The sequence below is a fragment of the Dichomitus squalens genome, assembly GCF_000275845.1.
Source record: "Dichomitus squalens LYAD-421 SS1 unplaced genomic scaffold DICSQscaffold_42, whole genome shotgun sequence".
NCBI lineage: Eukaryota > Fungi > Basidiomycota > Agaricomycetes > Polyporales > Polyporaceae > Dichomitus > Dichomitus squalens.
This window is the reverse complement of record NW_006766924.1, coordinates 105620-124421: the sequence shown is the minus strand read 5'-3', so window position 1 is coordinate 124421 and position 18802 is coordinate 105620. Positions and strand designations below refer to the sequence as shown.

The 18802-nt window shown below is 56.0% G+C and overlaps 6 protein-coding genes across 6 annotated transcripts in view; 4 read left to right on the top strand and 2 right to left on the bottom strand.

Annotated features, from left to right (window-relative positions):
* DICSQDRAFT_67564 (aquaporin-like protein) overlaps positions 1 to 2795 on the top strand; it is a gene marked incomplete at both ends in the record, with an annotated part of 6271 nt that extends 3476 nt beyond the window's left edge. The window contains one exon of the mRNA XM_007368974.1: positions 2545 to 2795. Coding sequence (XP_007369036.1) covers positions 2545 to 2795 — 251 coding nt within the window. The remainder of the gene's footprint in view (positions 1 to 2544) is intronic.
* Positions 2796 to 4807: 2012 nt separating this feature from the next.
* Positions 4808 to 5180, bottom strand: DICSQDRAFT_173175 (uncharacterized protein; the record flags this gene model as incomplete). Its single annotated transcript, XM_007368973.1, has 3 exons — positions 4808 to 4926; positions 4988 to 5104; positions 5165 to 5180. 3 exons carry the CDS (start codon positions 5178 to 5180, stop codon positions 4808 to 4810), a joined length of 252 nt encoding a protein of 83 aa, XP_007369035.1.
* A 1458-nt stretch (positions 5181 to 6638) lies between these two features.
* On the top strand, positions 6639 to 8907 carry DICSQDRAFT_182697 (uncharacterized protein). Its single transcript, XM_007368972.1, has 4 exons — positions 6639 to 6766; positions 6839 to 6992; positions 7087 to 7315; positions 7380 to 8907. Exons 3-4 carry the CDS (start codon positions 7093 to 7095, stop codon positions 8558 to 8560), a joined length of 1404 nt encoding a protein of 467 aa, XP_007369034.1. The 5' UTR covers positions 6639 to 6766; positions 6839 to 6992; positions 7087 to 7092; the 3' UTR covers positions 8561 to 8907.
* A 2104-nt stretch (positions 8908 to 11011) lies between these two features.
* On the top strand, positions 11012 to 12262 carry DICSQDRAFT_67583 (ferrochelatase; the record flags this gene model as incomplete). Its single annotated transcript, XM_007368971.1, has 4 exons — positions 11012 to 11038; positions 11094 to 11555; positions 11629 to 11997; positions 12056 to 12262. The coding sequence occupies 4 exons, from the start codon at positions 11012 to 11014 to the stop codon at positions 12260 to 12262; spliced, it is 1065 nt and encodes a 354-aa protein (XP_007369033.1).
* Positions 12263 to 13388: 1126 nt separating this feature from the next.
* On the top strand, positions 13389 to 14990 carry DICSQDRAFT_67563 (uncharacterized protein; the record flags this gene model as incomplete). The annotated part of the gene is made up of 4 exons (XM_007368970.1): positions 13389 to 13484; positions 13722 to 14285; positions 14347 to 14398; positions 14455 to 14990. 4 exons carry the CDS (start codon positions 13389 to 13391, stop codon positions 14988 to 14990), a joined length of 1248 nt encoding a protein of 415 aa, XP_007369032.1.
* A 377-nt stretch (positions 14991 to 15367) lies between these two features.
* DICSQDRAFT_67475 (ATP-NAD kinase) lies at positions 15368 to 17935 on the bottom strand (the record flags this gene model as incomplete). The annotated part of the gene is made up of 7 exons (XM_007368969.1): positions 15368 to 16281; positions 16335 to 16524; positions 16575 to 16651; positions 16709 to 17162; positions 17222 to 17456; positions 17510 to 17648; positions 17722 to 17935. The coding sequence occupies 7 exons, from the start codon at positions 17933 to 17935 to the stop codon at positions 15368 to 15370; spliced, it is 2223 nt and encodes a 740-aa protein (XP_007369031.1).
* Between the last annotated feature and the right edge of the window lie 867 nt (positions 17936 to 18802).

Genomic DNA, 18802 nt, shown 5'->3' with positions numbered 1-18802 from the left:
AATATTGAATTATGTATGAGCAGAAAAGGAGCTCTCTGGACAAACACAGTATTTTCTCGCCTGCAGCTATCAGCTTATAGTCACAAATTCCTGTGGTGCCAAGCAGATTGCCCTGTCACAGGCGCAAAACCCAATGCAAAGCTATCCCTTGGGGGCAATTCACTCACGAGTTCTATCCTCAACACATCTACTGCAATTCATGTCAAAGTGAGGGGTTCTACTACCAGTTCTACAGCTTGCAAGGCGACCGGACTGCTCATCACAGCGCTTAATCATGGAGCCTGGACATGTAAGCGCGCAAGCTATCTCATCTACGCGGGCTCGGGAATTTGAAATAGGGGGGAGGTAGGACCTCTCTATCAAACTGCCCCAGACGTCTGGGTGACCGCGGTGGTGGGGTGCGGGTGTAACACCCATACGTCTGGGTACGAGACCAACTTGAGCGTGTTTTTCATTTGAAAGGGCCTACCGATATGCAAGCTTCTGTAACTGCTATCTCCTGTCTACAGCGTTGCAGAAGGCCTTCGTCCGATGGCCAAGCATCCTGATATTCCCGTCGGGTCGGTACGTCCGGCAGCAAATTTGCATCGGGGACGCCCAGAGCTCGAAAATCATCACACCTCGACCCCCTCCTCCCCTTGTGTTATTACCTCCTTCGCGTTGAGCTGCTTACGGTACTAAGAGAAGGGTCTTATCATAACTCAGCGCCATCCCACAAACCACACTCTGCCCGTGTTCCATGTGACTTCTACCAAGGAAAGGCCTTAGGTCGGATTTCCGACCACTGTCACACTCACCTGCCAATGCTGCTATAGAGCTTTCAAGTATCGGGGTCGAGGCTGGGTCTGTGAGCTTGAGCTATACATACACCGTCTTCCATTGCTCACAGGGCGGCCCTGAACAGCTCTCCCATGACTGCGTCTTCACGTCATCTATCCATTTTCCTCTATGCCGAAAGTCACCGTGCTACAGTAAACGGTCAACAGTCTGCACCGCCAGCTTAGACATCTACCAGTAACACACCGAAAGCTCATACGAGAGCAGGGACAACGGACCGAAGGGCTAGCCTGTCTGCTTCGTTGCCCATGTGGGGTACATTGGTGTTGGTAGTCGACTTCGCGGATTGGGAGTTACGGTGTGGTCATGCGTCTTTCGAACTGCAAGCGAGAGAAGTCGTTGGCTGCCATCCAGAAATCCAACACCCGTACTGGCTCTGCCAATATTAGCCATGAGATACCATCGCCCACCTGCCAGTCGAACTCGCAGATAACAGGGGGCCAGCTCGACAGCAAAATGCGGTTCACGACCTCGCTTGCCCACGGACGCTACTATGCTCAGATCCCGCCTGTCAAGAGAGCGCGACTTCATCCACCTTGCTGATGTCAAGCCGAGGTTGAACGCACAGATTGTCTGGGAACGACGACGTCGTCGCAATGTCCACTGGTTGGCGGAATGTGCGGCTGAATTCGTGAGTTGTTCCTCTTCTGTCCTTCGTGATCGATGGTCATATTTATGCATCGCACACAGGTTGGGACGTTCATCTATGTATTTGCGGGCACGTCGAGTTCTTCCTACAATGAACCGGTCGACTGATCAGCAGAGAACAGGGATCGGTTCAGCGGCCGCCTTCAGGCTCAACACCTCCAATGCTGAAGGCTTATCGTCTGTGCTGCAGATTGGAATCGGATATGCAATAGGCGTGGTGCTGGCATTCGTCGTCAGTCGTAGTGATCCTCACGAGAGGTCTTTCACAAGCCGAACTTGTTGGACAGGTGACCCAACCCACCTCCGGTGGCCATTACAACCCCGGCGTGAGCATTGCCTTTGCCATCATGAGGAGGATCTCACCTCAGAAAGCACTGCGGTAAGTAGAATGAACACCAAAGCAGGTTGTCTGAAACTGACGGACATTGGCTTTTTCATCCTTAGTTACATAGTCGCCCAGATCCTCGGAGCATATTGCGCCTGTCTCCTGATTTATGTGCAATACGGCGACGCCATCAAGGTTAGCGCTCCATTTTCAACCCTGACGTCCCGTCGCTAATGGAGCAACCCCCTTAGCAAGTAGAAGCAGAGCTGTCGGCAGCTGGGACGCTCGCCAGCACCCTGTTCACACCGAGTGGTCCCGCGGGAGTCTTCGCGATATACTTGGCTCCAGGAACAAGTTTTGGGCGCGTGTTCCTGAACGAGTTTGTCTGCGTGAGTTTCGGCCTATTCAATTGCCCGCTGGAACCACCGCCACGTCCTCATGCACCCGAAGGACTTCGTGATTGGACTTGTCATCTGGGCGGTCGACGATCCGAGCAACCATACCGTCTCTCCGGTCGCGGCGCCATGGATAATCGCCTTCGTTTTGTACGTTTCACTGTCCCGCTTCCATCCGACGTTGACGTGCCTTCGAAGCGCTGACGATACGCTCACGTAGTGCGCTCATGGTCTGGAGCTACTCTAGCGTCGGAGGCGAGTACATTGTTTCCGCTAAGAATCACGCCGATGCATTGCCACTTTTGACTCAACCATGGATTGACTCGTCGCACGTTTCAGTCGCAACGAATACCGCGCGCGACCTCGGCGCCCGTCTCATGGCCATCACCATTTGGGGCCTCGAGGCTGGAGGCGGTCCGTACGCGGCGATCACTGCACTGACGAATATCCTGGCGACGAGTCTTGCAGCAGTCTTCTACGAGCTCGTGTTTGCAGACTACAGTCGTGGTGAGTACTTGCCGCACATTAATTGGGAGGACGTCTGTAGTCGTCGTATGCGGGTCATCTCTGACGTCATGTTCAATATGTAGTTCTTACTCCTGCGAGCGCCGACCTTCTTGCCGCCCAGGTTGCCTATAACGAGCATGCGAGTCGCACTGTGGCTGTGACGGAGCTGGAGAGAGATGTCTCTCCGGATGACAAGGCTATCGAGCAGACTCTAGAGAGGGTCTAGTCTCCTCCTGCCCGGCTTTCCGTCGTACGAATCAATGTAGAGCCGCCTGCTCGAAGCTTTGCACCTGGGTGGCGCAAGGTGTCCACAGTACGGTGTGTAATCATGCCGGAGAACAACGCTAGGTTCCATGCGCGATGTGTGCACCGGAAATCCTAGCGGCCGGCGCAGCGCTCCTCATTCCTGTGACTTGGTATTCTCGCAGGCTGAGTTGACCTCCGTTACATTGAACGTGCCTAGACTGTCGCACTGTGTTGACATGGCGTTGGCTATGCTTCCGGTAGACTGGGGCGGCTCTCGTGAAGCGGACCTCGGTCGCGGCTGTGCTTCTGTTCACAAGGGAAGTGTTGCTTTGTTGTCCATGGAGACGACTCGTCAACATAGGGACCAATACATGTGGACGTCGGGCATAACAACGGAAAACTGGCGATTCCCGGCGAGACCAGGGATAACGCAAGTGCGAGAACTCACGAACGCCGTTGTGCACTGAATCACTCGCCTTTCATAGAGTAAGCTGTGCGATTTCGTGCGCAAAGATTGAACGTACATACGTCCGAGAGCGATCAGTATCAGAAGGGGTTTGGGGGCAGTGAGGGTGGATCCGGCCCCTTAAGGTACGGGCGCCCGTCCGTCTCCGCCGGCTCTTACTATTCTACAAGACGTATGTATTCTGGAGACACAACATGGCAGCTGGATTATATAAGGGCAGTTTCCGTGAAAGGATAGAACGAGGGTTATGCGTGTATGTGATTGGAGGTAACAAGTCTTTGGACAGATGTCCGAGTATGACGGAATTGCCGAGGGAACCGTAAAAGGCAGTTCGAATTGGGCAGCAAGGCGTCCGTGAAGGTTCACTGTGTGTATTGAACTTGTATGGCGTTCAACGGAGCCCTTATTTATTGCCACAAGATACCTACTGCTGTATCAGTGGAGGAATTCACTGGGGTGTTCGCTCGCCACCAGCCATCTGGCGATAGACTCTTGTCGTATACGATGGCTTCTACGAATCCCGTTCTCTTATCTATGTGCAGATGAAAAAAATCTATCTTCCAAGAAGCTGTATCGGCCGTGATATAGCCGCGTGTCAAGGCCGCAGCAAGAAGCTTTAAGTACCTACATGCATTCACAAGCGCCCAAGATCCGCGGTCACGGGGACGCGTCGATATAACCCTGACGTGTATTTCCTCCTCATCTCAATTGTCAATCACCGTTTCTGTCCGCCCGGATCATAGAGCAACCCATCCTTTCCCATTGATAAGGAACGAGGAGTACCTCAGGGTCTACTTGTGTTGCGCCCACCGGTACAAGAGTCAAGAACAACCGAAAGCTATGCTCTCTTGAGGCACTCTCGCTCGAATAGGAACACAGTGCTCGCGATATTAGACGGGCAGATGTTGCCACATGGTCTGGACCGGGTCACGGACGGACTTTAGCAGCAGAGTACACGAGGAGGCGGTGTCGCATAGTGAGACCGGTAGCACAGCCCACGGTGATGATCGAATTGCTGAACGGTCGATCTGATTCTGTACATTATCACATAGCGCTTAGTCTACAACAAGACAATTGTGCAAGAAGGTCCGGGCGGCATCTACCGTACAGCTATACAGCGTTCATCCCTAGGGGCGAGGCGGTGTCCAAGAAATACATAGGCAAGGGACAAGCGGGGCGATTACGAGGTATAGGAAAGCAATGTAGCGTACGACGTGGTATCAGAAGTGGTGGTGATGATCAGCGTCCGAGGCAGAGTTTATGAGATGAGAGACGGTGACTAGAAACAGCATGACGGGAGCGGTGTTCAAGAGCACGAAAGCAGCGGCCGACGAGAGACGTGAGGACGAATGGAGGGTGGACGTCTTTCAACGCCGCCGCCGCTTAGTGGTAGCTTCGAGAGCGACGGTCTTGGATGAGGGCCTCTAGAGTCTGGCGAGCAGCCTCCTCCTTCACCGCGGCTTGCGACGAGCCGTATGCTCGTCCGTACTCTACGCCGCGGACTAGAGCATAATGATCGAAATTTACCAGGAGCAACGAGCAGATAGTTCATGTAGGACGTACTGTAAGCTATAGCAGTCCACGACGGCTGGTGTAGCGGTCCGCTTTGGTAGACGTCCCACGTTAGGAGACGAGCTCCTCCGTTGGCTTGGAGGTAGTTGTTAAGCTGCATGCGCCAGTCTGTTCGGGAAAGGCAAGGTGTCAGCGACGACGACGGCTACGCAATCGGGGAAGACGTACGGAAAGATTCTGCCATTATGATAGATAGTGGCTACCCAAGTGGGAGTGGTAACGGAGATGTCGTGTGTGAAGGGTTGTGAGAAGGATGGAATGACTCTGCCCGACAGAGGGGAGCCTCTTTATAGCAAGTTGTCGACTTGTTGGGACAGCGAGCGAGTGTTCACAGAGCCATGAGTCACAGTCGTATGCACAGCCGTTATTCACCAACACCGCGGATCCGGAAGAGACATGCTAGGACAACACCGTAGGATACGGAGCGGGCGAGAGAAGCGCGTCGGCAGTCAGTACGACATATGGTGCGTATTTGGAGGAAACGTACAGAATATTTGATAACTGCGGCAGCATTGTCCGGCTCAAGCTCCCAGACGCAGTGACATCAGGGCACGCGCAGCTGGCTGCGGTACGTTCGAGAGGAGCGCCTACTTGGGCGGAGGCGGACACGTTTAGACTTGTATGTCGTCCTCTCGTCCCGATACTCTGTGGCTACGTCCTAGGATGAGTCAGACCAGCGCCGGAAAGGTTGTAGTGACTCGAGGACCGGCAGGGCGGGACCCATCAACGAATTTCAGCACGTGCTTCAACGAGGAGTCATGTCCAATATGCCTCTCAAGAGCAACTTGAGTACAGCAAGCTGCTAGAGCCCTCCACGTACCTTAACTCCGTATGCGATACAGAACCGGGTCGTGGCGTCTGCGTCATCGACCCGGGCTGCCACGACCGCAACAGCAGAGCGCTCGGGCTATAATCACTCAATCCGTTTTGCCATAGCAACCCCCGGGCCATATCGCTTAGTTCACTGGACCAGTGTAGAAGCTTGCCCTCGAGGCCTTGAGGAATAGAATGAAAACCTCGGTCAAAGTACCTTGAAGCTGTGTAGAGTTGTGGGAGCGCGACTTGAGTCAGGTTGAATCTCCGATTTCGGCGATAGCAGCACCGTCAGCGAACGGTGCGTTGATCTTGACATCGGACTCGCATCTGGATGAATCCCGGGGTTGACCATATGTGGCTGCTGTCAAAACGAAACGGATAACAGTGAACGGAGGCAAGTTCATCGGTTTCAGGGTGAGTCTTCGCAGAGGGAGTGCTGCGAGGAGGTTGTGTTGTCGTCGGACTTCGTCGGATGGCGGACTGCGCCTGCGCTGTAACTCATGGACTGAGTACCCGAGGTGGAGAGCACTTGAGTCGCGCAGCACCTCCCCTAGCAACATACCGGATGGTGCACTACGGGCGGAAGGAATATATGCGCAGATCCAAGCATGCTGAGGAGAGGAGAGATGATGTCGAAATATTGGGTCGGGAGCAGGAAGCCCGCTCGGCCGCGGACTGTTGGCGCTACCAATCCCGCGAACGCGCCAGGGAGATAAGATTAGATAACCGCGTGGCCGGCGTTGTAGCCTCGGCTCGGTTCGCAGTGGCTTGAGAGCCTGAATGGAGTGCACGGGCCGCTTTTTGTCTGCAGCCCCCGTCGACGTCGGCCATATCCTCCTCAACGTCGACGACCGCGCCCATCGCTATCGTCACCGGCGTCGTCGCTGCTCTTTCCCATCCGATCGGGCTTCCGCCCAACACCCTACCTTGTTGGGCACTCTCCACCACATCCAGGTACGTTCGTACTTGCAGCTGCACCCCACTATGGCATCGGGAACCCTGCGGTTGACACATTCTGCCTTCAAGAATCGCATCTTTCCTTTTAGTCGCAAGCAACTTATACCTCATCATCACGCCGATCGCGGCCGCCCGAGTAACGACGTAACCTCATCCGAGCTCAGACCCCGGCGAACGTCGAAGCCTCCGCTAGTGTCCCTGGGTTGTAGTGTGTGGCTTCGTAGTGCGTGTTTCATGTTATGTTCCGCGTCGCTTCCATTCCATTCCAACACATACTGTCTACTCGTTCTTCTCCGTTGCCACTGGCATTGGAGCAGACCGCAATGGACACCTTCGACAATATCACCCCGATAGTGGGTTCCCGCCGACCCATTGTGGTTCCCGCCTTCTCCGACGACTCCGCGTCATCCTCGCATCTCGCATCCCCGCCGTCTGCCTTCATATCGACCCCACCGTCTGCTTCATCGTCTCGCAGCCGTCGGAAACCCAAGTACGTGTTCAAGTCGCCCTCTGCGGATGACCCTGGAGAGTGGGAAACCCATACGAGTAAGCGCCCATAATGATGCAAATTGAATCACGTGGGGCCGCGTTTAATGACCGCGTTCAACAGCGATGCGCAAACGCGCAACCCCTCCCTACGAACGCCGTCGGACGTCCACCTCCACTGACACTTCGCGCTCGTCTGCGCAGAAATACATTCTATCTGTAAAGACCGCTGTGCAGCGCCATGCACCTCTCCTGCCGCTGTACCATCCTCTTGGTCCCCTTGCGCAGTCGTTACCGAAACTCGATCCCGGGCAATTCGGCCTACCTTCATCTTTGAGTGTAGACGATGGCGACGACCAAGCAGAGGGCGACTCAAATGCAGGCACTTCTCGCTCCCGTCGTGCCGGACCAAAAGGTCGTGAAGACGACCCGCAGACAAACGGCACACCGAACGGCATAGAGAAGGCCGCACAGGACGCGCCAGCCCGAGATCGCAACGCCAGCCCGCGAAAGAGGCGCGGCGGAGGTGGCGGCGCCAAGCGAAAACGGAAGGACACAGAAGACGGCGACGGGGTGTTCCCGCCGCCCGCGAAGCGCACACGCAATCCTCGTGGTGCTGCCGCTACCGCCCCCGCGGCGCCGTCGCCGCTCGTCGTGTCTGCGGTCGTGGCTTCAGACTTGGCCGACGAACCTGCCCCCGAGAAGAACGAGCCTGAGGAAGCCCAAGAAGAACCGACTGAGGCCCAGACGCCGAAACGTAGTGCTCGGACGAGGAAACCTCGCGCGACGCGGCCGGCGAAGCGCAGAGACTCGAGCGGTAGTGGGAGCACGTCTACTTCTGTGTCTGTCTCTATCGCCGCGGCTACGAAGGCTGCCGCTTCATCGAAATGTAGCGTGCCGGCCGACGACGAACGCCGCGCCGAAGCTGAGCCTGTCCTTGCGGCCGAGCCAAACACAGATGCGCAGAAGCCCTTGCCAAACGGGGCCGACAAGCACGAGGAAGAAGAGACGGAAGAACCCCTTCGGCATCCTGCAACTGCGCCTGTGCCTGCCGATAAGGACACGCCCTCCGCGGAGCAGCTGCCGGCTTCTACGGCTGACGCACTCCCCCCAGACCCTCTTCAGGATACGGGCAAAGACGTTACCGTGAATGGCATTACGCCTACGCCTTCTGCTAGGACCCCGTCCCCCGCGCCGGTACCAGCCCCCCTTTCCCCACCTGCCCTACCGGCGCACATAGATCCGCCACCGCAAAAGGAGTCACCGCAAAGGGAGGAGCGCGAAGAAGGCGAGCTCACTGATTGATCTATTAGGAGACCATATGGATCGACTGTGCCTCAGCGTTCCAGGCGGTGTCGATATGACGCTCGGACGTAATATGTTGCATATATCTCTGGGTAGGTTTACTTGGTTTGTCCCCTCGTAGCCGTTGTATATTTCCCGGGCCCTTCCACTTGGTTCCTTCTGCCGTATCTCGTCTCCACGTCATACCCGTAAATTGTATAGTAGTAGCTAGTCGTACGCTGTCGCGCTATGCCTATCGCCCGTCTGTACTGCATAGCTGTAGCCTGGTACTTTCACGTTCTATCTCACCCTGTACACCTACTCTCTCGCGCTACGTGGCGTACCACGCCTCGCTGAAAATCTAGCCCTGTTCCCCTGCACCTGGCTCCATATCTGTTGTGTTGCTACGATCCTCAGCACGACACAGGAGATCAGGCCTCTTAGCTGTGTCCAATAGCACTGAGGGCCGCATTTCCCCAGCGAGGAAATGTTGTTGACGCGACGAAAATACCTTGCACAAGCATACTGCAGTGCAGAAAACTCTTTGCAGAGCGCCTTTTCTCGCGGACGAGATAGCTTGAGCCGTTTCCCTGCCCAGAAAAGATCCCTGTCCAGCTCCTCCTTGGGAAGGGGGGAGCAACTTCTGGCGACCCGGTGAGTGCTGGCCCACGCTAGACACAAGGCGCTGGCGCTGGCTGTGGTTCGTGGACATTGACCAAACCCAAACATACTTACTGGACTGTCGATTGATCGGGATCTGAGATTTGGGTCGCCTGAGGAATCTTCGTCAAGCGATGTCGCCGCGCAGCGTTTCCCGCTGTCACTATGTATAGCGTCACCTCTCCAAGATCGGCCTGATGGGCGTGCACAGGCGCATATCGTCCTAGGATGGCAGTTATGAGAGACCTGTGTATTTGACGGCGTGTGCGCATATGCCATTTTGCGCTTTCGTGGATGCGACAGCGTGTGTGTCTGCAGTATGGGAATAAGCTCGTTTGAACTCTTCCCTAGACGTGAGGTGATAGGTTCGGGGGAAGGTAAAGGAACGGCTCAGCTCAGAAGACAATGCTGACACTTGATTTCTGCACTGGATCGCTACATCCTGTGTTGACGCCCAAGCAGGGACGTACTCACGGAGGCAGTGCGCCGTTGGGTGTTACGAAACGCGACAGCGTCCCAGATTTGTCGCGGAGCCGCAAGCAATGTGCCGTACTGCCTTGTGGGAGGCTGAATGCCAAAGTTCATATGAACGGTGCGACAAGGCATATGTCAACATCAAGACAAGGACTCTGGAACACATACGTAGGATCTGACGGGCACGGCAGTGCGGTATGCACTTCCTTCCGCGAGCAGTGGTGGGACCAGATAGTGTCGGTGAAAATGCAATGACAGTGGCTGCCCACGTAGCGTGAGACGATTCACCCCCCATGTGTGAACGGAGTCCGATACGGAGGGTATATATCTGGTGGCGAAGTGTGAACCGCTACGAAACTCCTTGGAATTGCGGCAGTCAATTGCAATGCGAGGATAGGAATACCGTATAGTCATAGCCTGTTGAATGCCTAGATGACATCATGAAGAAAGGAGGAGTTTTCCCTATGACGGCCAACACTGGCCGTCCGGTCGGAGAGCAGATGTGCAGTGTCGGGTGCCTACTTGTTAGCATTAGATTCTGATCCATCCTCCGCTCTTGTTCGGCCGTCGTAATGCCAAGGACAGGTATTGTAAGGCCACGATAGCTGGGAAGACCACGTCCACCGTTGAGGAACCTATCATCCAGCGTAACGTGGCCTGTTCCAGATGCAGGTGACAGTTGTGTCAGCAATGGCCACGGGAAGAAGATCACGGTATTTCGGGATAGCCAGAGCCCCTAGTCTCGTGACCAGACGTTCGGAGCCTGAATCGGATGCGAAAAAATCGGAAGCATCCGGGCTCCCGGAAACCTCCGATTTTTCGTTTCCGCTCAAAGCTCCGAACGTCTGGTCACGAGACTACAGAGCCCCGGGAGTCAAAGGTTCGGTTTCAACTGTCACTTTGACCCGATAAGAAAACTCTGGAAGGAATTAGGTAGGCCAGATATAGGCGAGTAAGTCCGTGATCAGTATCACTTACTGATCAGTCAATAGACCTGTTTACAAAGCCTCCAGCGTGGGTCACGTCGCACGGAAAATGGCACCGCTCCCATTGGATCCTCCCACCCCCTCAGCTCAGCATTATATACCACTCTCTTCGTCCTCTCAGGACGACATATTTCTGCCATGGCCACCTACGTGAAGCGCACAACGGCACTAACCCGCTCCCTGACGCGTTCGCTGGCGACGCTCAATACAGCTCCCCCAGCGGGGAAGAGGTGAGCTCGCTCGCGTCAGTCCGTGTATGCGCGTGTCTGACGCGTCATTGCAGTCCAACAGGTACATTTGATAGCTTGACGGGTTTACAGAGAGGCTGACGCGTATGGACGTAGCGATTGTGATGCTGAACATGGGTGGGCCGTCCACGGTGCGTGCTCCTGTCTACTATAGTCTAGCTAAGGTGTGCGAACGCGCGCGGACAGGTGCCGGAAACACACGACTTCTTGAAGAACCTCTTCTCAGACGGGGACCTCATCCCTCTCCCTTTCCAATCTATACTCGCACCTATCATCGCCAGGCGTCGCACTCCTCAAATAGAGAAGCAGTATGAGGACATTGGCGGCGGCTCACCCATTTTGAAGTACACCAAGATACAGGGCGAGCGTATGGCTGCGCTCCTCGACGAATTGCATCCTGCTACGGCGCCGCACAAAGCATACGTCGCCTTCCGCTACGCGCGACCTCTCACGGACGAGACCGCAAGGGAGATGAAAGCCGACGGCGTCAAGCGCGCTGTTGCGTTCACACAATATCCCCAGTACAGCTGCAGTACGACTGGCAGTAGTCTCAACGAGCTGTATAGGAAGGGCAAGACGGGCGATTTTGGGGATGGGGTCGAATGGAGCGTGATTGACCGGTGGGGTACGCACTCTGGCTTCATCGAGGTATGTCTGCTTTATCCACCACGGGACACATGGCGTGCTTCTGGCAAGGTGCTGACGTCACGACCTCGTGCAGGCGGTCGCACAAAATATCGAACGCGCGCTCGAAAAGTTCCCTGCGGAGCATAGGTCGGACGTCGTGCTGCTCTTCTCCGCGCATTCCCTTCCGATGTCCGTTGTCAACCGAGGGGATCCATATATCCTCGAAGTCTCGGCTTCGGTCAACGCCGTGATGGATCGACTCGGGCACGCAAACCCTTACCGACTCGTGTGGCAGTCACAAGTCGGCCCCTCGGCGTGGATGGGTATGCAGACGGGAGAAGCGCTGAAGGGCCTCGCACGGCTTGGGCGGAAGCGGGTCGTCTTGGTGCCCATCGCATTCACCAGCGACCACATCGAGACGCTGTACGAGCTCGACCTCGAGTATGCTAAGGAGGCGCGAGAGGTATGTCAAACCGTCCATCTGTGTACGAGCTCAAATCTCAAATATATCTGCTCCGCAGCACGGAGTTGAAGTCCACCGAGCGGAGTCTCTGAACGAGTCACCCGTGTTCATCCGCGCTTTGGCTGATCTCGCTGCGGCGCACCTGAAGAACCATTCAGGTGGGAAGATCGGGCCGACAAGTGTTCAATTGGGTCTGCGGTGTCCTGGTTGCACGAACGCCACCTGCGGGGCGCAGAAGGCGTGGTTCGCTCGAGCTGGACGGTAGATCCATGGTACGTCTTCTGTTAGTCTAGAATTTGTATCGCTATTTTGGGCGCATGTATGCTACTGGGCGCCTCCCGGAATAATGTTCACCTGTCGGCGAACCGTTGGTTTCATTGAGTTACCTCAATGCGCAGTTAACATAAGCGACTTTACCTGCCCCACAGAATGTAAGTCTTCGGCATTGTCGATGATTACTCGCGAGTAAGAGCTACCTTCAGCCTCTTTTCTCTATTTGCTCACGGCTTCCTATCTCTCAGTGAACCACGCTCAGGTTGTCACAGTATGGGCATAGGCATTCATTAAGAGGGCAATTGAGATTTGCAGCCTTTGCCGAAACGAACTGCCGCCTAGCAAACAAGGCGATACCTTACATTGCATTAGACTGCGAAACATGCTCGGCGGACTCGCGAGTAAGGAGCAAGCAGGCATGGAATGGTAACTGTGATCCTCCCGCTGAATTCAGTGACTTATGGATACCGCAACCTTGTTCACAATCAATGACCGATGACCTCCTCTTGCACTGCGTTGCGGTAACGGCCGCTCCTCTTGTTTCATTTCTCTTCAACCAACACGGGATGTACCTCTTTAAGATTAGCAACTGTCGTTAACGCTAGTACTTACAATGCTAAGACACTAAACCGGACATCGATAGTTCTCTTGGATGCTATGTAGATGCATTGAATCCCAAGGCGTATGTGGCTAATCCGTCTTGGTTTAGCAATTCTCCTGGTCCAGCTTATCCAACCTCTGGGAATTTCCGTGCTCTTGTGCCGGCCAGTTGTTACTGATGCTTCTTAGAGACTCTTTGCATGCCCATATATCAGCTCGTAATAACATGATACTGTATGCGCACGACTCGGATGCCATCGAGTCACTGGCAAAGCACCTAAGACGACTGCCGAATCTGGCTTCCGGGAACCGCCGATCTGTGCTCCGGAGCGCCTCCTCCTAACTTACGCGTCCTACGTCTGCTACGAACTTCATCCAGTACGTGCAGAGGCCGTTGTAAGTCCGTACATAGCACTCTTGAAGGGGAAAGGAAGACTGACGCTAAGCGCACAACGTAATTACGACTAGTATCAGCGTACACAATAGCCTTGCAGCCACCCAGAACCCAATTCCCTGTGATGTCTTCAGAATTGGTCCCTTTCCCTCCTTCGGGAGAATACTTGAAGGCCGTACGGGAGTCCTCTCGGGCTGCAAGACTCAAGGCTAACATCACGGTAAGTATTTTTCCAATCGTTAGCCTTGCCATGACCAGGCGGCTGAAAGGACAGCACCGTGTTCCTGAACAGTCTGTTTCTTCACGAGTCGGCTCAATCCTGTTGACAGTTGCTAAGGGCTTTGGATTGAGCACACTCCACTAGTTATGACTGCAAACGCCATGAGCTCTCCGCGGGCACTGCGTCTCCCCAAATGCCATCTAGCTGTGCCATGCTGATCATATCTCGCCTTGATAGATCAGCGACGAGTCGATCAAGCGGTTCCTGCTTTCACCTGCTTTCACGAGCACCTACACTCGTCTACGGGCAGCCCATGGGATGACGTTGCCTCTCAACTTCAGCTCCATCAAGGAGGAATTGAACATCCTGTCCGTGCTATCACTCCTAAATTTCGGCTCGGGCTACCGCGTACCGCTCCATATCGCGACGGGCCGAGGCGCGTTTGACAACATCCGGGCCTTCGTCTTCGGAGCCTACATCTCCGCTGCTAGCGCTGGGGACCACTTCTCTGCACACGGCATGAAGGAGATCACTCCCGCCACAGTTGCGAATCTTATGCGCGTGATGGACGCCATCCATGTTGAACGGCCACACGAAGAGATTCCCGGAGTGACGGTAGGCGAGTTGAGTGGCCCCATTTGGGAGATCGTCCAGATCATCGCGAAAACGCTGAACGAGACTGGTGAGGCCTTGGTGAATGGAGGGTACCCTGATCTCGGTAGCTTGGTCTTTGAAGCTCTGGGAGAAGGAGAGAAGGCTAGGAAAGCAGGCCGCGACGAATGCGAAGTCATCGTAGAAAGAGTAGGCCGTCCCGCTCTTGGATCGCTCAGGTACAGCGTGCTGAGGACATTCCGCCCTTCAGCTCGTCCGCGGCATTCCTGCTTTCCGCGATATGGCGTTGGTTCAGGGCCAACGTAAGTCTTCCCGGCCGAGGAAAGGGGTCCTCCTGACGCTCTTGCTTTTCTTACAGCCGTCTACTGCTTCAAGAAGGCGATGCTCACCGTCCACGCCATCGCCCTCCGTTACAAGGCTTCCGACACGCCCCCGGTTCCGGTGCCCCGCACAGACCACCTCCCCATCTTCTCCGACAACGTGATCCCCTCTCTCCTCGTCCACCTCGGCGTCATCGACCTCTCCACGGCGGACGCCTCCCTCGGGCTCCAGCAGCTCTTCCCCGAGGCACAGAATCCCCAGCTCCTCGAAGCGCTCCTCTCGGCCGCGCAGCCTGTCGAGCCCGTCGTGGCGAAGATCAAATCTCCCCCGAAGGAAGGCCCGCTTTTGACGGTCGAGCAGGCGTTCGTATTGCGCGCCGCGGCGATCGATGCGTGCGAGCTGATCGTGCAGTACGCAAAGACGCTTGATATCAGCGGAGCGGCTGAGGACTGGTCCTGGATGAAGGACATAACCCTGCCGGAGCTGGATGCATGGATCTGGGCGGTGGCGAAGGACCGCCCGGATTATAGGAAGCTCGAGCGATTTGCGTTGAGGAACACGGCATACTTTTAGCGAGGTAGTACCAGAGGTGAAAAGAGATCTCCTTGTATCGTTATACCTCGATTTGTATCTATAAGTTACATAGACCCTATAGTCGCTAAATACAACCCAGGAACCAGTTTCAAGTGAGAAGGACGTTTGGCGTGCAGCTTCGTGAATATATTACAAGCCTCTTGTTTGTCTGCGTATTCATTTTGTATAAGTGTATCTGGGTTTTACCTATAAGCAAGGTCATGACGAAATATACGTTACAGTGCATCTACGTGATATCCTCAACGGTCTCCATCCAAGTAAACCGAATGTAAACAACCATAAGACTACCCTGAAGTCTAAAAGATCAGAGCGACCAGCTCGCTGGAGAACGAAGGGGCGAAAAGCGCATACTACCGCTACGTGTCCGCGTCGCTATCGCTCGCGGCACTGTCGCTCTCGTCGTGGCCCCACACCGCGAACGCCCTCCGCGGCGGCTCCCGCGAGCGCGACCTGCTCCTCGTGAACGACGGACGGTGGCCCTGTTCGGCCGGCGTCGGCGTTCGCAAGTTCTCCGCATCGAGGTCGCGGTCGCGCGGGATGCGCACGCGGGTGCTGTGGTGCGCCGAGCGCGGGCTGTGGATGTCGTCGCGCTCGCCCCTGTCGCCCCTTCGGTACTCGTCAGCGAACGTCGCGACAGACGAGGAGGATGAGGACGCTGACGACGTGAGGAACTGCACGTGCCGCGGGGACACGCGTGGTGGGTGTGGGTGCTGCTGGCCGCCGGCGAACCGGTCTGGCGTGTCGATGCCCGACTTGAGGCCGGAGCTCGGGGCCGAGGTGAGCGTGGACGAGAGGTAGGGGTCTCCCTTGGCGAGGCGGCGTACGGCATCCTCCGCCTCCGCTTGCACGTTGTCATCGTCGTGGAGTTTCTCCTGCCCGATCTTAGCCTCTTCAGGACTGAGCTGCATGGACACCACGGAGACGGAAGAGGGGGACTCCGTCGAAGAGAGGTCGTCAATGTCATACTTCTCTTCTTCCTCTTCTGAGACTTCGTCCTCCTCGTCTAGCTCGTCTTCGTTCTCTTCCTCTGGCTTCTTGGCAGCCTCCTCGTGGCGCTTCGCGGTGGGGGTCGCGTCGCGAACCTTCCCTTCGCGCGAGCTCTTGCGAGACTTGCCCGGCTCCTCCTCGACGACCACGAACGACTTCTGACGTTCACGCTCGTTCCACTTGAGGGTGCGGGAGATCGAGTGGAACCAGTCGCGAGACTGAGACTCAGCGCACACGGTTGGGAAAGGGTACTTGGACGCAGTGACTTTGATATGGTCGCCCTCTGTACATCGCTAGTCAGCTATATGCGCAGTGGTGTGACGCTCGGGAACTCACGTTTGAGCTCGACGCGCCCGCGTCCGTCAAACGACGCCCAAGCGGTGCTCCGCGAGTTGAAAGGAACGCATATACGCAGTTCCATGGTGTCTGGGAGAAGCATAGGCCGGAACGACAGAGTGTGGGGGCAAAGAGGAGTGATTAGGATGGCGGGGATCTCAGGATGCACTAGCGAGCCACCGGCGGATAACTGCGCTTCGTCAGCACTGTATACGCCGCCTCAACTCGATTGTCACTCACTGAGTACGCTGTGGAGCCAGTGGGTGTGGCAACGCAAAGACCGTCAGCTTGCACAGTTGTAAGGTGATGCTCATCGCCTGCAGACCGAGACTCGATCAGCATCGTGATACCTCGACATGACGTCCACTACTCACCAAACAACTCGAGCAGGCTGACATACGGACTAGGTCCACGATCGACGACGAGGTCGTTGAGCACCTCAAAGCATTCAACAGGCTTCGTCGAGAAGCACATGATCTCCTTATCCTTCCCGTGAGGCCTACCAGTCGATGTGTTCCCGCTCTCGAGCGCCTCCCACCCGTCTTGCTCAACGTTGCGCATGAAGATTTCACCCGTATCGCCTTTCTTTATCGCGCGGTGCGCCTTGCTGTTTTTGTCTGGGGATATCGCGCGGTAGACGGTGCACGTGAAGCGCATGCGGAGGTTCACGCGCACGCCGTCGTCGATCGCGCTGTCCATCACCTTCTGGTGGTTGGCGAAGTCGAAGTTGGTCAGGAACCCGAGCGAGCCGAGCGCGAAAGGCAGCACGGGCGGCACGATGCGCTGGAAGAGCCAAGAGGTGAAGAGCACGGTGCCGTCCCCGCCGAGCTGCAGGAAGGCAGACGTCTTGATGAGTTGGATGAGAACAGAGACGTAAGGGGACTGACCGTGACGACGAAGTCAAAGAGGTGCGGGCTTTTGCTGCACATTTCCGCCGTCCAGTAACGCAGCTGGCCCTCGGGCTGTGAAGGTCCCTCGCTGCTGCCATTGCTGAAGCCGTTGAGCAAGGACGAGTTGCTCGAGTTTCGTCGTTTCGGGAAGGGGACGAAGAGCTCCGGATGTTCGCGGGCAAGACCGGCTGCGTCGAACCGTCTGGACGTCTTGAGTTGAGCGTCGACATAACTGCCGCGCATACAGTCAGCATCCTGCGCGAGATAGAGTAAATCACGACTTACACGATCATTCCGCGGTCTGTGCCACGCTTCTTCTGCATGAGATAGAGGGCGAGCTCGCGAGTAAGCTTGATAAGGCGGTTATCGCGCGCCTTGGTGACGATGAGCACGCTCTGGATGTGCGACCTGACGCGGGTGCGACCTGGATGCGGAATGAGCATCGCCGGAGGGGGCGAATGCATCGCGCGCAAGCCAGAGACAGGACGACTACTGACCAAGCTTTTTGCTCCACTCCCGCACCGTCACAGCAGTGTCCGCCAGCTGTTTCGTGAGGCTTTGCGCATATTCGCGCTCGTCTTCGTCCGCGTACGGCGAGGTCGTCTCGCTGTACGAGTCCGACACCGTTCCGTCTGCATAGCTTGCATGCCTATCCTCTTTCGAGCGCGGCTCGTGGTCGTGATTGGGATGGGTGGAGTTGAGCCAGCTCATGAGCGACTCGCTTTGGAGCTTGTTGTGGAGGAAGCAGGGGGATGCGATTGGGGGAGTATGGGACAGGTTCGGGACAGTGTGGTGAGTAATTGTAGGTGTGTTGGACATAGTCGGAGGACCCTCGAGCGTCACCGAGACGCCGTTAGTCTTCGTGCCGTTGACCAACGTGGACGGAGCAGATGTGGGGGTGGCCGATCGGGCTTTGGCCGAGGATATCTCCGGAGAGTGCTGCGAATCCAGGACGATGTTTGGGGTCCAGTCGGAGGATGTATGCGCGATGTGCAGGTTGGACGGCCGACTGGTACGCCTTGAGAGTGACGGCCGATACTCCGGCATGGAAGGGGTGGTGGGTGGCGTGGAGAAGACCTCATTGTCGGGCGAGTGCATTGCGCCCAGATGTGTCGGCATGAGACGGAGCAAGATGTGAGAGAACGGAGAGAGAATCAATGGCTAGAGCTGGAGGGCGAGAGCGCACTCCGCAGTGGACTGTATATGTGGGCCGCTTGAGAACTTCCGAACGTTACTAATGTTGTCCAGACGACAGTGCCGCGGCAGGAGGCGAATGTTATTGGCGAGGCGATGGAGGACGTTCCCCACCGACCTCATCGCAGTCCAGCGTCCACTCGCTGGCCGCCGCCGCCGATTGGTCCACTTAGCTCCCCATGTCTTATCAGATACTTATCTCAGCTACTGCGGCACTAACAGCCAGCCTATAGCGATCCTTCAAACGACGCTAATCTGTATAACAGGCAGTCCAACGTGTCCGCTTCGACCAATTCATGCCCATCTCCCACCGCCACTGCATCTCATCATCAGCTCTCCCACCATCATCGTCAGCGATGTCAGTAGCAGTTCTGCACTGTATAT

Excerpts from the sequence above, each read along its gene's own strand:
- DICSQDRAFT_182697 (XM_007368972.1), top strand. The coding sequence starts at position 7,093 with ATGGACACCTTCGACAATATCACCCCGATAGTGGGTTCCCGCCGACCC. Across the intron at positions 7,316-7,379 it reads AGAGTGGGAAACCCATACGA|CGATGCGCAAACGCGCAACC; the intron begins GTAAGCGCCCAT and ends CGCGTTCAACAG.